This window comes from Gastrolobium bilobum, unplaced genomic scaffold, assembly GCF_033153095.1.
Source record: "Gastrolobium bilobum isolate Gb01-03AN ecotype WA unplaced genomic scaffold, APGP_CSIRO_Gbil_v1 utg12474, whole genome shotgun sequence".
Classification (NCBI taxonomy): domain Eukaryota; kingdom Viridiplantae; phylum Streptophyta; class Magnoliopsida; order Fabales; family Fabaceae; genus Gastrolobium; species Gastrolobium bilobum.
In genome coordinates, this window is record NW_026895756.1 from 127,274 (window position 1) to 144,144 (window position 16,871).

Genomic DNA, 16,871 nt, shown 5'->3' on the forward strand with positions numbered 1-16,871 from the left:
TCCTTTTCAGTTCTTATCAAAGGTTCAGGTCTTCTTTCTTGCAGATAGCAACTCTGCTCTTCCTGTTGTGGATCTTCTTCTTCTTCCTCGTATTCTTCTTCCTCTGTTTTTCTGCTAAGCTGATTGTCTAACAAAGTGAGAGCAGAACATTCTTCCAAGTCTTCTCCTTCATCCTGGAACTTTATTGCTTTGACAATATTGAACTGGATCTCATCGTCATGAACTCTCATGGTTAGTTCCCCTTTTTGTACATTGATAATTGCTCCTCCAGTTGCTAGGAACGGTCTACCCAGAATGATGGGAACGTCAATGTCAGCTTCATAATCCAGAATGATGAAGTTAGCGGGTAAGAAGAATACGAGGAAGAAGAAGAAGATCCACAACAGGAAGAGCAGAGTTGCTATCTGCAAGAAAGAAGGCCTGAACCTTTGATAAGAACTGAAAAGGAGAAGCAGCTCAAAAGACCTTCTTCAGAAAAACCTCCTGATTTAGAACTAAAACCCATTCCCAACATTTAAAGTATGCATATCAGGGGAACAACAACACCCTTCCTGTGATCATTTCTTCATTTCTTACCTATGGATGGCAGGAGCAGCATGTTAGGCGGATGTTATCGATAGGGGCATGGCGTATTGAAAAGCTAGTAGGGGTGGTGGGGCTGGGACGGAGCTCTCGCCGCAGGCTTCTTGTGCAATTAGTTGGTTGCCTACATGAGCAGCTTGTCAAAGGTGGGCGATCTCGCTTTGTATTTCTTCCACTGCATGACTGTGTGTAGAATGTCTGGCGTGTTGAGCTGGTGGAAGGGTTGTCGCAACCGCATAAGGAGCTGGAGTTGACTATATTGATGGTGGGGAACTGGAGTGCACAGTTTGGATGTGTCCTTCTGGGATGGTTGCCCTGGGTTGATAAGTCCTCCGAGTGGTGATTGCCATGTGGCGTTTGGTCAGAATGTTCTGGAGTTTCGAGCTTTCTTAGGATCTTCGAAAAGAAAATGGGAATTCGAGTTTACAGTTTTCCACAGACGGCGCTAATGTACCGTTGAGAGCTGCAAGCCTAATATATTCCCTTGGAGGGGATGTATATCACTATATGGGTATTGCCGCTAACGAAAGTAGAGACCAAGTTAAATGGCAACGTCCCAAGTATGAAGTTTGAATCCACAAAGATGGTGTGTGTGTGTGTGTGTGCCACTAACGAAAGTAGGGACCAAGTTAAATGGCAACGTCCCAAATATGAAGTCTGAATCCGCAAAGATAGTGTGTATGTGCCGCTAAGATGGCAAAATAACAGCACAAAAGATGGAACCCCTTACCTGGTGATGGAGAGGTATTTATAGGGGAAGAAGATGCCCTGCTCGCATGGAAGAGCGAGCCGGGTCAACTCTCCTTGGGGAGCGCCATAGGTGCCTGACATTGCTGCGGCGACAACAATGTAGTCCCTGCTATGCTGGTGACAGTCACTTCTGCTGTAGCTGTGAAGGGGAAACTTCTATTTAAGGGGTCTGGAGAGACTATCTAAGGGAGAATTTGATGTCTTACCTTGAAGACATTGCCCTGTGGGAACAGAATAAAGAGAGGGCTGGTAACCATTGGTAAACAGGGCTGACGTGGATGACAGGAGGCGGTTTGAGTCTACCTTAATGGGCCAACCGGTTGTGGGTCATTTAGAACATGTGGGTATTTACAAGATTGTAAGAATGTTGGGAAAGAAAAGAAAGTCTAGCAAGGAAAAAACAACTTTCGTTAACACTGAAAAGAGACAACAAAGGTTTGTTGACGATGGACAACAAAAATAAAGAGAAGGAAGGGTGCACACTGGCATTTTCGTTGTTATTATTGTTGTTTTTTTTTTTTTTTTACATTTTTATGTTTTATAATTATAATGTTTCAAAACAAGGAAAAAAACAAAAAACAAAAATGTAAAAGTTGGTGTTATCAATATTTAAAAATATTAATTAAATGTTCCCTAATTTAAACTTTTATATACTAAAGATAGAGACACAAGATTATGTTTATCTATTTACTGCACAATTCCAACTCATCAGGATACATTCTTATACACATTCAACGCTCTTAACAAGAACGCAGACTAAAAGTTAAATTCTGAATCTTCCCACAACTACAAATATCCTTACGATGTATTGAAATTTAACCAAAGCATCCAGAAACTATGAAATCAAAACCCCTATGTTTCAATAATCAATAACTTTAGCGACAAAGACAGCTAAAGCTATCAAAAGATATAATCGCACTTTTATAGTAACATTTAATATTTTTTAAAAGACGATGAAACTAATCACTCATAGTTATTAAATAGAGATCAATTATTTGTTTCAAAAGTATTATAAAACATGATAAAAATAAATTAAAGTGATATATTTATAATCATCAATAAAAAGATATCAACTAAAAAAAAAAAAGTAAAATGTAAAATCATTAACAAAAAAAAAAACACATATTTAGGCATTCTCTTGTCATCACAAATAATGCAGGAGCAAAAATGTTAACCAGGGCCATCGATCATATCCTCTCTAGTTCAAAATTCTCAACATGCTACCATATTTTCTCAAAAACGTTAAGTAAAACTGAATAGATACACACTGATGAATTCAATGGCTAGGGAAACAGGAGTACCGTTCATTGGAAACAGAACCACACCACTAGGCCTAAAAAGTATTAGAGGTACTATGGTTATGAAAAGTTTTAGACTAAGGAGAAGTTTGCTTTTCTCTGAAGAGTCCCCACAAGTAATACTTTGCTTGAAATCCTGCACAACATGTAACTCAAAAATTAAGACACAATTTTGTTTTACAAACAGTGAAATTTAAACGTGGCACTGAAGAAGAATAAATGTAACTCACTCCTGTGTTGCATTGGGAGCACTGTAGAAGGAAAAACTAAAAGCTCTGCATTTTTAACCACAGCTTTTATGATAAGGTCATGGTAAATAATCTCATCAACCAGCTCGTCAAAGGCCCTCTCATTGCTGTAGAAGCATGTAATGTTCAATATTAAATTAAAGAGATAGAGAGAGCAGAGTAAGGGCAGTTTGAAAAAAAGCTTTATATACATTGCATTATTTTTCACAGGGACTTCTTTCAAAAGCAAAACTAATGCGTTTGAATCAGTATCTAATAAGCATTTTTAAGTGAAAAATAAAATAAAATATTCCGGCCCGTTTTTAGACACCAAGAATCTTGGTTTTTTTTTTAAAAAAAAATCAGTTTAGTTTTTTTCCCTGACTTTTGCTTTTTCCAAAGTTGAATGCAAAATACAAACTTAAAGTGAAAAGTACTTTCATTTTGAGAAAAAGGAGCTTCTTAGAGAAAAAAAGTATATCCAAACAGCTCTAAGAACATGTTAGTTTATCAGAAAAATCACCATTCATTCTCAGGAAAGAAATAAAGAGCAATGCTCTCCTCATTTGGTCCACTTTCCTTGAAATACTTTGGCCATACTTCAGATCTTTCAAGCAAGTCCACACGAAGCACCTCAGGGAGAAGTCTTGCTTCCTCTTGGACTTGGGGGCATGCTAAATTGGACAAATGGGCCAGAAGTCCATTGAAAATATCAATACTTTGGTCACAGAAGTACAAGCTTCCCCTATTAGCCATAAAATTCAACTTTAGACAATGATTCACCATAGAAGCTAGAAATTTCACCAACTCCAAATGAAGGTAGCAAAAACAAATTTCTTACCTCCACACTGGATCAGCAATAGGCTGTGGTTCAGTAACAGTCACATGCCCCTCACTAGAATCAGCTTTTTGTTGTTGCTTGTTTTTCCTTACTTTCTTCATGCAATTTGTTACCTCTATTCTGGCTTTACTTTGATCATGAGAAGATGTGTCTACTACCTTTGCATCACAATCTTCACAGAACCAAGTGACTTCACCAGTATAATCCACAGGCCCATCTAAACAATACCTGAAAAGAGTAAGTTGAGGAGAATAAGGCCAATATGCATCAAGAATGTGAAACTACAAATCTTATAAAATGCATAAACTTCTGTTTTAGAAGATGCTGTGAACAAAATTCAATAGCAAACTAAAAACTCTATGCATCTGATACCAAAAAGGAAGTTCATGGTATTAATACAATTGTATTGTGCATCAACTCAGAAGAAAAGGTTCGAGGTATTAATAAGCACCTTCAATACCAATTGAAATTTAAAAGAATGTCCGCATGGAAATAAAAAAATAGGGGCATCTGCAGGTAATATGATAATGAAAACCTTCTAAATCATATTTTTAAAGCACTTTTACCAAAATCTAAAATCATATTTCTGCTTGAAAAATAATAAGAATCATATAAAAATCTATGTCAAATGACACAAAAGTTCAGGGTATAAATACCAAGCAATACATATCTAACGGATGAGACGACGGAATTTTCTAATTTCCATTGCAATAGGGAGCTTTAATATATACAAGCATTGGCTTCCTAACCCATGATTTTAAGACCCAAATTTGGTACCTAAAAAATCATAATAGGATCTGTCAAATTACATAACACGAAAAGCCTAACTATATAAGGAAATAATTGGAATACTAAAAACCTAATTGTTCCTGATTGTTTGACCAGAATTGGCAATGATCTTCAGTAACATTTCATATTCTTTGGATTCATCAACTATAATTCTCCCACTTTTAATACTTCTAATGGAAAATTACAGAATGACCATAAGGCATTAGAAGTAGTAGCATCTTCAGTCAAGTATGACGATAAAAACTTGCTACAAGTTCATCAAAGTAAGTAGACAGAAAGAGAAAGTAGTAAGTCACCTATGCACTGCATAAACCTGACACGTTTCACAAAAATTCAACAACTCCGGAAAGCCCTCATCGCCACAAGTAAGACAAACAGTTACCTGAAACAAGTGCCCACAGTTTTACTAAAATGGATCATAAAAGCAGATGTACAACTCCAAAAGCTGCTAATCATAAGCTTTTGAGTTATGTACGGTTGAGAAAAAGGCATTGCCAAAAAACAAAACATTTAAAATTCTTTCTTCTTCTCATTTCAAATTTTTATCATGTTTGTCTCATTTAAGGAAGACAAGACATGCCAAAAACCAAAATAGTTTTAAAAGGTTTACTCAATCAACAATTATTTACATGTCACGAAGTTAGATCACTAGTAGAATAGTTGGTTCATTCAATTGAAAAATCTAAACTAGCCAAAATGGATAGGATAAGCAGATTCAGGCCTGTCACAGTAATACTGAATAAAACTATAATCAAATTAGTAACTAGATCTCTTAAGAAACAACCACTGTATTCTTTGATAGTTACATTGAAAATTAGCAAATGATGTGAAATACCTGAGACAACTGAGTTAACCCGAATTTAGTGGTGAGAACATCCATCTTTTCTTCAGCTTTTGAACTTCCGTCTGCAGTTTGGGTGTTAAAACCAGAACCTGAAGGGCCATCGAACTCCATCAAGACAGGTGATAGCAGTTGATTATTTGATTTGTCAGTAGGATTTTGGCTCTCATAATGTGCTATGGCTTCTGATCCTAGGGGTTCTGTTTCAGTATGTGATTCAAAACTTGATCCCACTGCTGCTTCTGATGCCAATACCTGAGATAGCATAGGCTCTTTTGGTGGTGCTATTGCTATTGCAGTAGAAGCAGAACTCAAATCTTCAGTTTGAGTTCTAATATTAGAACCTGCTGGGGCATTCAACTCCACAGAGATTGATTGTGGCTGTACATTTGTTTCGAAAGCAGGATTTTGAATCTGATGATGTTTTTTGCCTTCTAACACTTGTGTCTCAGAGGCTGAGACATGTTGAAGCTGTAGCTCGAAACTTGATCCTACAACAGGTGTTGGAGCCTTAATCTGAGAAGCCACAGGACCTGATGGTGGTGCTACTGCAGTTACTTGGACTACAGGTTCTGCATGATTTGATGGAGCATTTACATCAAGCTTTGATGAATCCATTCGTTTTCTTATTAAAGTATTTGTTTTCAAGTATTTACCTCCTGTGGCATCTGCAATTTTATGCTTGAAACCATGACTTTGTACACCAAAGTTATCCCTAGGTTTCCCTTCAGGCCCTTTAGCTGAAACTTCAGCAGCAGGTACTTGGACAACAGGTTCTACATAACTTGACAGAGCATTCACATCAAGTTTTGATGAATCCATTGGCTCTCTTATCGCATTATTTGTCTTCATGTATTTACCTCCTGTGGCTCCGGCAGTCTTACGCTTGAAATCATGACCTTGTGCACCAAAGTTATCACTGGGTTTCCCAATATATTTCCCCAGGCAACTCTTGTGCTTGGCAGCAGTAGCTTCAGAACTCACATTTTCTACCAGGCATCCAAGTATCTCAGATTTAAGAACGGGCTTAGGTTCAACTACTGAATTCATTTGAGAATTTGGCAACTGTCCTCTCTGTTGTCCATTTGAAATTTCTTCTCTGTTTGATTCCTCGTGTAGTTTCAACAATCCTTGATGTCTCTTTCCATTCAAATGCTCTTTCATATTTTTGTAACTTCTCAACTTAACCTCACAAAGTTCACACCAAATCAATGATGGTGACTGTGGTGTTGGGGCTATAGTAGAAAACATTGGTCTAGAAGTTTGATGTGGTAAGTACCCACCGCCAGCAGAATGGACACCCCCACCATAATGAGGAACTTGGTCATTGTAATTGAACTGGCTCATACTACTATCTCTGTAAGATGTATCTTTCCAGCAACTTCTACTCTTATTTTGAGAATTCCTACTCTGTAAATAAACATTCAAATATGAAAGAGTGCATAAATTGACTTGTTTGCAACATTCAACTACAAGATTAAGGGAAGTGTTAGAGAAACAAAATCGATATGGTTGCAACACTAAACTACAAGATGAAGGGAAGTCACTGAAACATTTGAATAATCCAATGGCTCAAAACTAGACTAAATTACTCAAACCAGGATGAACTGTCAACCTAGTAATAGTTTTGAAAAGCAATCAGGTTCAATGTAAAATGTAAAAATATTATCACTATCACCAAAATTAGAGTCACAAATCAAATTCTGACATTTCCACATTCATTTACCGGTATGTTCATTTATGTATCATGATACTTGCGATAATGATCATTTTTCATAGAACATCCAAGCTTCCTTTCATTTTAGTAAATTTGATGCTTCGTAAATATATAAAATGAAACATGTGTTGCAGAAACAATCACTTCTTCTCACATATGAAGTTTTATAAGCAGTCCACTGGATCAAAAATAAAAAATGCATCCAAAACGATGTCCTTAGTTTTGAAATTTATAAAAATGAAAACAAGAAAGATCTACCACCTAAAACAACTTTCCTTACCCCCTGGAACGTTCATGCATTATTTACCCTAATTCAGAATTCACATTAAACCTAATTTTCAAATATAAGTTTAACAAAAAAACAAAAGAAACAAAAACCAAAAATTCCATCAAAACAAGAAAGGTTTGTTTTTTTTTAATAAAAGAAAGAGAGAAACAGTAAGATTTTTGAAATTCCCCATATTACCCAAGAACCACACAAACTACCACATGAAAATTCCAAAATACACATTCACAAAGATAAAATCTTCACATCCATACAATACAAGTGTGGCTCTGCTAAAAAGAAAGTAAAAGGAAAAACTAACTATGTTGTGTGTTTGAAGGACGCAACAGTAAGGATGCTACCGATATTGCAGAAAGACTGACATCACAGTGAATGAATATAGCTTTAAAGATTTTGTGTTCTTATCTGACAAGTGAAAACAACACAAGCTTTCATCCACGCCGCCACATATGATGTTCTTCGGATAAATGTTAAGGAAATAGTAAAACCCATAGATTCAGGATCGGATCATAATCGTATTAATGGTATTAACCTTTTCTTTTTCTCTCTTTGTCTATAGGTTATTCTATCTACTATTTTTTTTTTTTTTTTCCTTAATTTTGCCTACTATTCTCTAACACTGTTAGATCAGAATCTCATGAGGAGAGAGAAAGATAAAAATTTGTTAACATTCTGATCTAATGATATTTTAGAGTAGTAGGCAGGAAAAAATAGGTAGAATATGTTGGGTTTAAACTTTATTTAATTAAAGAAAATAGAAAATAAAGAGTTTTGTGGTAAAGGGATGTGTCCCTTAGGAATTTGATAGTGGACATTAATGAGTTTAAAGTTTCTAAGAAGTAGTCATTATTATGTTTAGATTTCCTAAGTTGGTCATTAGTATTCTTAATTATTTGCTATTACTTATAAATAGCTCATTGTAACTCTTGTACAGTGGCTTGGTAGAATCAGTAATAGAATAGAGGTATATTCAGATAATTGTGTGTGTATCTTGTGTGTGATAAAAACACCATTAGAGGACCTGTGAATTACAGAATAACCTATCCCAACTAAAGATGTGCAAAATAACTAAAAAACTAAACCGAACCATTAACCGAACCGAACCGAATCGCCCTTAAAATAACCGGTTTTTAAAACCAGTTCATGAACCGGACCGATTTTTAAAGAACCAGTTCATGAACCGAACTGGTTTTTAGAACCAGTTTAAGAACCGAACCATTTTGAACCGAACCGAACCGTTTCCAAACCGAACCAAATTGATTTTTATAACTTTATTTTTTAAATTTTAAATTTTTTTCTTTTTCAAAGAGGATCGACCCGAACCAGTTCCGAACCCAACCCAACCATTTCCGAACCGAATCAGTTTTGAACCGAACCAAACCACTTCTGAATAGAAGCGTTTAAACAAATTCGGTTGAATTTTTCAAAAAATCTGGTTCGGTTCGACCCATGCACATTTCTAAATGTAACCCCACATGTTACCTCACACTTTTATACCACGTCGGGATGGCCGTGAGTATTCGGTAGATCTGATAGGATTGCCGATGACTAACTTGGATGTTATTCTGGGCATGGATTGATTGTCCAGGAACTGTGCATTGATTGACTGTTGTGCCAAGCGTGTGGTGATGTCTCCGTGTGATTCCACAGCTAGTTCCTCGCCGTACATTTCTTTGATGCAGGCTAGGAGAGCCTTGAGAGCTGGGGCATTTGGATATGTCATGTTGGGAGGTTTGGTGAGTGGGACACAGGAGGATATCACTGGCATTCCTGTGATGAGGGAATTCCTCGAAGTGTTTTCTGAGGAGATTCCTGAGTTTCCGCCACATAAGGAGATAGAGTTCTCCATTGATCTGTTGCCTGGTGTAGGGCCTATTTCATTAGCTCCATACTAGATGTTGCCACCGGAGCTGGCAGAGCTGAAGAAGCATATTGAGGATCTTTCAGCGAAAGATTTCATTCGACCGAGTGTGTCTCCTTGGGGAGCACCGGTCATCTTTGTGAAGAAGAAGGACGGGACAATGCGATTGTGCACCGACTACAGGCAGCTGAACAAGGTGACGATCAAGAACAAGTATCCCCTTCCTCGGATTGATGATCTGTTGGATCAGGGGTGCTTGCGTGTATTCTAAGATTGATCTCTGGTCCGGATACCATCAGATTCGGGTGAAACCAGAGGATGTCCCTAAGATCGCATTTCGTTCGAGATACGGTCATTTTGAGTATTTGGTGATTCCGTTTGGACTCACCAATGCACCTGCTGTGTTCATAGATTACATGAACCGGATTTTCCAGCCGTACCTGGATCAGTTTGTGATCGTCTTCATTGACGATATTTTGATTTACTCCAAGACGGAGGAGGAGCATGTTGAGCATTTGAGAATTGTTCTGCAAGTTCTGAAGGAGAATAAGCTGTATGCGAAGCCTTCAAAGTGTGAGTTTTGGCTCAAGTCTGTGAAGTTCCTTGGGCATGTGATTTCAGCGGAAGGAGTTGCAGTGGATCCGAACAAGATCGAGGTCGTGCTGGATTGGGAGAGGCCCAAGACAGTTACGGAAGTGAGGAGCTTTCTGGGTTTGGCAGGTTATTATCGGAGGTTCATCAAGGGTTTCTCCATGATGGTTCTCCCTTTGACTCGTCTTACCCGGAAGGAGACTTCATTTGTGTGGACTCACGAGTGTGAGGTTTGTTTTCAGGAGTTGAAGGAGAGACTGACTACTGCACCTGTGTTGGTCCTTCCTGATCCTGCGCTTGAGATTGAGCTTTTCACCGACGCCTCCGGAAAAGGGCTAGGTTGTGTGTTGATGCAGTTGGGCAAAGTGATTGCGTATGCTTCAAGGCAGCTGAAGCCTCATGAGGAGAACTACCCTACTCATGACTTGGAGTTGGCTGTTATTGTGTTTGCTTTCAAGATTTGGAGGCATTATCTTTTTGGTTTGAAGTTTGTGGCGTGCAGTGACCACAAGAGTTTGAAGTATCTTTTCGACCATAAAGAGTTGAACATGAGGCAGAGGAGATGGATGGAGTTCCTAAAGAATTACGACTTCGAGTTGAAGTACCATCCTGGCAAGGCCAATGTGGTAGCTGATGCTTTGAGCCGGGAGCTCATCCAGTATGTTACTTGGTAATTTTGATGTGGTTGAGAAGTTCCGAAACCTGGCAGTGACCGCTCCGTGTGGGAGTGCACTTCTCGAGATGGAAGCAGCAGACGTTGTGAATGAGCTGTTAGAAAAGATCAAAGAGGCACAAATGCAGAGAGAGTGCCTGGATTATGTGAAGAATCAAGATGGTGTGTCTTGGAATAAAGATGGACTTCTTTTGTTTCAGCAGAGGATCGTGGTTCCTCGAGGTCCGTTGACCGAAGAGGTTATGGCAGAGGCCCATAAGGGCCAGTTTGCTATCCACCCTGGTACTACTAAATTGTATCAAGACTTGAAGAAGAACTTCTGGTGGCCGGGCATGAAGAAAGATGTTGTTGTTTTTGTGTCTAAGTGTTTGGTTTGCCAGAAGGTGAAGATCGAGTATCAGAAACTGTCCGGTGAGCTTCAACCTCTTGAAGTACCACAGTGGAAGTGGGAAAGTATTTCCATGGACTTCGTGGTGGGATTGCCTAAGACTCGGGCGAGTTGTGACTCTATCTGGGACATTGTGGACAGACTGACGAAGTCTGCCCATTTTCTTCCAGTGAAGGTGAGCTTCACTACGGAGCAGTTGGCCAAGCTTTATGTTCACGAGATTGTGAGGCTTCACGGGGTGCCCGAGAGTATCATCAGTGATAGGGACCCAAAGTTCACATATCGGTTCTGAGAGGCGCTGCAGGAGGCTTTTGGTACGCAGTTGAGATTGAGTACCGCCTATCACCCTCAGACTGATGGACAGACTGAGAGGACCATCCAGACCTTGGAGAGCATGTTGCGAGCTTGCACGTTACCGCAGGGCTCGGCATGGGATAGGTACCTTCTGTTGGTTGAGTTTTCATACAACAACAGCTTTCATGCTAGCATGGGCATGGCGCCCTAAGAAGCACTGTACGGTAGGAGGTGTCGGACTCGTACCTGCTGGTCTGAGGTTGGAGATAAGGAGCTTTTTGGCTTGGACTTTGTCCAAGATACCACTCAGCAGATTCTGTTGATCAGAGAAAAGTTAAAGCAAGCGCAGAATCGCCAGAAGAGCTACTATGATGTCAAGCATCGTCCACTGGAGTTCAGTGAGGGTGAGCACGTGTTTGTGAGACTTTCACCTGTCACCGGTGTTCGTCGGGCACTCGGAGTGAGGAAGCTGAGCCCACGATATATTGGGCCATACCAGATTCTTGGTAGAGTAGGACCTGTTGCCTATCGGCTTGCCTTGCCTCCGAACTTGGCCAACATCCACGACGTGTTTCACGTGTCTCAGCTTCGGAAGTACATAGCATATCCTTCGAACGTGGTGCAACCTGATGATGTGGAGGTTCGGGAGAACCTAAAGACTCCCGTCGGACCACTCAAGATTCTCGATTGTGGCGAGAAGCAGCTGAGGAGCAAGGTCATTCCGATGGTCAAAGTGCAATGGACCGGAAGAACTCCTGAGGAGTGTACTTGGGAGCGTGAGGACGAGCTTCTCCGGCAGTACCCCGAGTTTCGAGACAGGTATGTTTCTGATTTTGAGGACAAAATCCTAAAAATGCGGGGTGAATGTAATAACCCGCACCGTTAATTAAGGAAATTAATTAATTATATATGAGAATTAGGAAATAATTTCATAATTGACCCTAATAATTATTATGAGGCTTAATTAAGTATGATAAGTGATTAAGAATGCTGAAAGTCGCTTTTCGGAAGAAAAGTGCAAATACCGGTTCTGCTAGTCGGTATAAATGCGTACAAAAAAAGTATCCCGGAAAATTATAATAAGTGCATGATAATTCCTAGAATAATATATAGGACTTGTAAAACGATTTTCAAGTTAAAATAATGAGAACTGGTGCTAGAAACTGATATTGGCTATGAAAAGCGCGTACCGGAAAGGTGCTCCGAAAAATATAAGAAAAATATGTTAATTCTTGTAAAATTGAGTAGGTTAAGAATCCAAAGTTTGGGATTAAAATGCTGAGCATAGCAATTAAAGTTAATAATGTGTGTTTAAGTGTTAAACCGCCTATATATACTAAGGGCACTAAACCCTAGGCTGATACTCAGCCTTCCTACATGACCCTTGTGCCTCCATATCTGAATTGGTGCTTTCTTGACTTGTCTTCACCATTTCTTCATGAGAAACCACCAAATAATCATCTTCCTCTTGTTTCTTCCTTGAAATCACCTTGTGGTTGTGTTGGGTTGGGTGAGAAGTTTGGTTTCTGAGTTGGTGAGCTACTCTTGGGTGTTTCTTGGGTTGTCTTCTCTGGTTGTGGGGTTTAGAGCCTTGTTCTTTGGTTGTGTGGCTTCAAGAAGCAACCTTTGGGAAGAAAGAGCCAAGCCTTGCTTGGTATTTTCGTTTTCTATCCAAGTCAGAACCTTGAGGAGCTGGTTGTGAGCTCCAAGAGCAACCTTTGGTTCAGTTTTAAGCCTGGTATGCATACTCAACCTTTGATCATGAGTTATTGGTTAAAAATGGAACCTTGATGCATGTAATGAGCTTAAGATGATAACCTAACGTTGGGTAATGCTTAACACACTTAGAAATGCATGTTTAAGCTTCTGTAATCGGTAAAAGTTGGACCTTTGGTTTGGATTTTCGCGAAATGCAGAATCTGGGTTTTGTCACAAAATATCCAGATATTTCGTTGTGAATATCCGGATATTGATATCCGGATATGGGTATCCAGATATTGATATCCAGATATGGGGATTTGAATATCCAGATATGGATATCCGGATATTGGAAGAGAGATATCCGAATATTGATATCCGGATATGCCCCCGACGAATATCCGGATATTCTGGGATTTCGACTAGTAGATGCATTATTCATACAGTAGGCCATTGGGGATTTGTGGACCCTAGATTGATGAAGTTGAACTTCTGTTTTAATTGAACTAAGTCAGAATTAAGTGGTTAAGGACTTATGGCTTTGTGTGAAGCCTTAAGACATAAATCGTAAAAGGAAAAACGTAGTCTTTATGTTTATGCTTTTGAGCTTTGTTGTTGATATGCTTGCTGGTCCTAATAAGATTGTGATCTGCTGTGTGTCGGACTTGAGCTGTGTGGACTCTTGGCATTGGATAGTGAGCTTGCAAGGTAAGCTTTCGTGTCCTCGGTTTAGCCATGTTGTGGTTCCACCATGTCCCATGGGGGTATGGTTATATGCATGTTGTGTTACATGCTTTTGATGTTTTGGAAATGCTGTTGAGATGTTATGTGCTAGTGCCTTTATGATATGCATGTGGTGTTCCACCTATACGGTAAGCCTGAGTATGTAGTACATACGATATGGTGAGGTTGTGGGTGCGGTACAAGCGGTGTTCCTTGTACTATCTGTAGGTAATAGACGTATTCTTGCATTTCTCTGGCCAGTAGAATAGTATTGACACACATGGCATGAATATCTGTTGCACTGTATTGAGTTTTGGAACTTATGTTGAATTACTGCTTTTGGAACTTATATTGCACATGTAAGTGAGTTAGGGTGGAAGATCCTTGAGGATCCCTTGTCTTACTGAGATTTCTGGTTTAGAGATCTCATCCCACGTTTGGGGAATGCTTATATCAGGTTCAGGTAATGCGGGGGTTGAGACCTGTAGTGGCAGGAGGCCAGAGCTTAGCTGATAGATGTTACATGTTTATGCTGCTTATGCTGATATGCTGTTATGATTGGATGTTGGGTCTTATTTACTGTCTTATGCTTTTAGCTTCAGTTTATGGATTCCTATGTTGAGACTTGTTGGTTATGCTGTTGATTTGGTGAGTATGAGGATTGCCCATGCCACTTAGACTTGTTTATATCTTGTTTTATTTGGAGTTGTAATAACGTATCAGGATATTGTCCGGACTATGTGTGGTAGATCCGTGACATAGATACTCACTTTATCTATATATATGAGGTATTCCAGTTAGATGTCTTTTTGCAATTTACATACATGCGATATTTTATGAAATTGGTTAAGTAATCAACTTGGCAAGTATAATGACGTCATAATTGAAAAGAAAAAGATATTCTGCATTTTTAATTAAGCGCAACTTAATACGATGTTATGTTAACAAACCGGGTATACACGGGGTGTTACAAAAGCGGAATAAATTTGAATCAGATTTTTCACCAAAAATCTGATCATGGAGCGCCCCTTTTGTGGAGGAAAGAATGGAGTTGTTGCAAATCAAATCTAGTCAACAAACTCCTATCCTATCCTCTTAAACTAAGTCTGCACCTAGTCAATATTCTGACCTAATAACCATTTTATGATCAGCCATATTGTGCGCCCCAATCAGCTCAAAATCATTCCAAAAATATTGATTAGTTGCAATTCAAATTGAATCAACTAAATCAAATATTTCCACAACTAACCAAATCTGAATGGAGCTTGATTTGTTGATTAAATGACCATCATTAAGCCACCAAATCAGCGCCCCAATCATCTTTGATGATGTCCAAAGATCTCCTCTTGATACTTGAGATTTGATCTTGTCAAGATACTATCAAGATCTTATCCTTTTCTTTTGTTATGAAACTTCCTTTCATAGCCAATTCAAATTTAAACATTCTAATTTAAATATTCAAATATTTAAATTCAAAATTCAAATTCATAATTTAAATTTTAAATTTAAACATTAGATAATTAATTTAACTAATTAAATTAATTAATAATGTCTTGGTCCATCCAAGCCCATTACAACAATCCATGCGCCCTTTTCCCTCTAAGGTGGGCATCCAAACTTCTTCTTGGGCTAACAACCATTATTAGGCCCAAAATCTTTAATGATATAATGTCAAGACAATAAGCTGTTAGTGTGTGACCCATTAGGCCCAACTTAGCCAATGACATAAATGGGCTTGGGCCCAATAAGACCACAACCCATTTAATGACAACACAGAGCACCAACAATGCTTTGTTGCCCCAGAGCTAGTTAGGTTAATGACATGATCATCCTATTAAATGTATTTGGTTACCGTATGTATTTCCTTTCGTCTCGGTTACCTTCCCATTAAACTTAGGGTGAGGAGATTTATCAACCTTTGCAGTTTAGGGTAAGCTTTAAATCGAATTAGAGAATCTTCAATTTACTGACTCTAAAGGCATATCATCTCATGATCTCTTTTACTATGCATAGATTCCCGAGTCCCGTAAATGTCATCCCGATTTCTCCGGTTTACAGATAACCTAATCCCTCACAGAGATTTGACGAATACTTTCAGCTTATCACCCTAGGCTTGTGTTCTTTCAGGACATGCCCAAAGGTATACCTATGAATCTCCATGTTTCAGGCAGACGAGGTATACAATCAAAACATGCATCTAGAACTTGCTTTTTAGAAGTCTTTAACTCTACGTTACCTGCAAAGTGTACAGAAGCATTAAATGAATGGAGCAGGTGCATTAAATGCGTCTCAGTCTGTTCCCCTTTTTAATATATTTTAAAGGAATACGTTATCATCTGTTCCCCCACTGTGTTTTTGTCACAAATGTGTAAAACAAGTGATTTCCATGCTGAAGTTGCTCATCCGATGAGGGAACGTATGGTATTTTGCCATCAAAATGGGCTCAGATGGGAACGAATTTACGTCCCATCAAACACCCCAAAACTAAACTGTTGGTTGTCCTCAAACAACTCAGAAATATTGTATTGGTCTGCCCAATTTAAAAGAATAGCATAACAGAAAGGAACTTGAGCCAGTGAGCAACCATGAACTTTTCAGAAAAATGAACTACTCTCCATAGTAAACAGTAAGAGGATTCTGTCCCCAGATAAGAGAAGGTTGCTGATCTTTTGTCTCACTGTCACTCATGGGTTGGTGTTTGCTCTGTCCATTCTTGGATGTGATTCTTCAGAACTTGCCTTTATGCTGCGTTCCTATGAAGTACAGCTGTCTTCCGTTCCAAAGATTCTTTGATGGGTAAGTGTATGGAAATGTGGAAGAAGTGGTGGTCTGATTTGTGGGATCAAGGAACGTTTAGCTTTTGTGCCTTTGAACTTGAACTTTTTCTGTTTTGAAGGAACACCTTTTCTTGAACCTTTTTCCCCCTTTGGAGGAAGGTTTTCTGGTTTTTCTTGAATTCTTTTGAATGGTTGTTCCCCTTTTTCTTTGTTTTTCTTCTGTCCTTTTTTTGTTCATTGTTGAGTACGTTCCTTGTTATTTCTGATTGACCAGATGGTGTATGATGGAGATGAGGTGAATGTGTGATTCTGTTTTGATCCTTGACAGCAGAATTCATCTGTCTTCAGCAGTACTTACAGCATTAAGGCAAGCTGAGAAGTTCCATTGTGGTTACACCTCAGGAACGCTCTTAGAAGTAGGTGTTTGGCATTTTTCCGTTCCTTACCAGTTTGAGTTCACACAGATCAGCTTCTTTCAAAAATCTGAGGATTAAATTCCCTGCACTGTTTCTATTTTCAAGTACTCAGAGAAAGA

General features: G+C 38.9%; 1 protein-coding gene across 3 annotated transcripts; it reads right to left on the reverse strand.

Moving 5' to 3' along the window:
* Positions 1 to 2,467: 2,467 nt before the first annotated feature.
* On the reverse strand, positions 2,468 to 7,794 carry LOC133295654 (uncharacterized). Of its 3 annotated transcripts, none has more exons than XM_061494496.1 (7): positions 7,633 to 7,794; positions 5,323 to 6,738; positions 4,784 to 4,869; positions 3,699 to 3,926; positions 3,381 to 3,602; positions 2,861 to 2,985; positions 2,468 to 2,766 (listed from the first exon to the last, which is right to left on the reverse strand). In XM_061494496.1, the coding sequence occupies exons 2-7, from the start codon at positions 6,673 to 6,675 to the stop codon at positions 2,708 to 2,710; spliced, it is 2,073 nt and encodes a 690-aa protein (XP_061350480.1). In that variant the 5' UTR covers positions 6,676 to 6,738; positions 7,633 to 7,794; the 3' UTR covers positions 2,468 to 2,707. The 3 variants fall into 3 exon arrangements, with proteins under 3 accessions (XP_061350480.1, XP_061350481.1, XP_061350479.1); XM_061494497.1 differs by having other exon boundaries at positions 5,323 to 5,900; positions 5,985 to 7,794; XM_061494495.1 differs by having other exon boundaries at positions 5,323 to 7,794.
* Between the last annotated feature and the right edge of the window lie 9,077 nt (positions 7,795 to 16,871).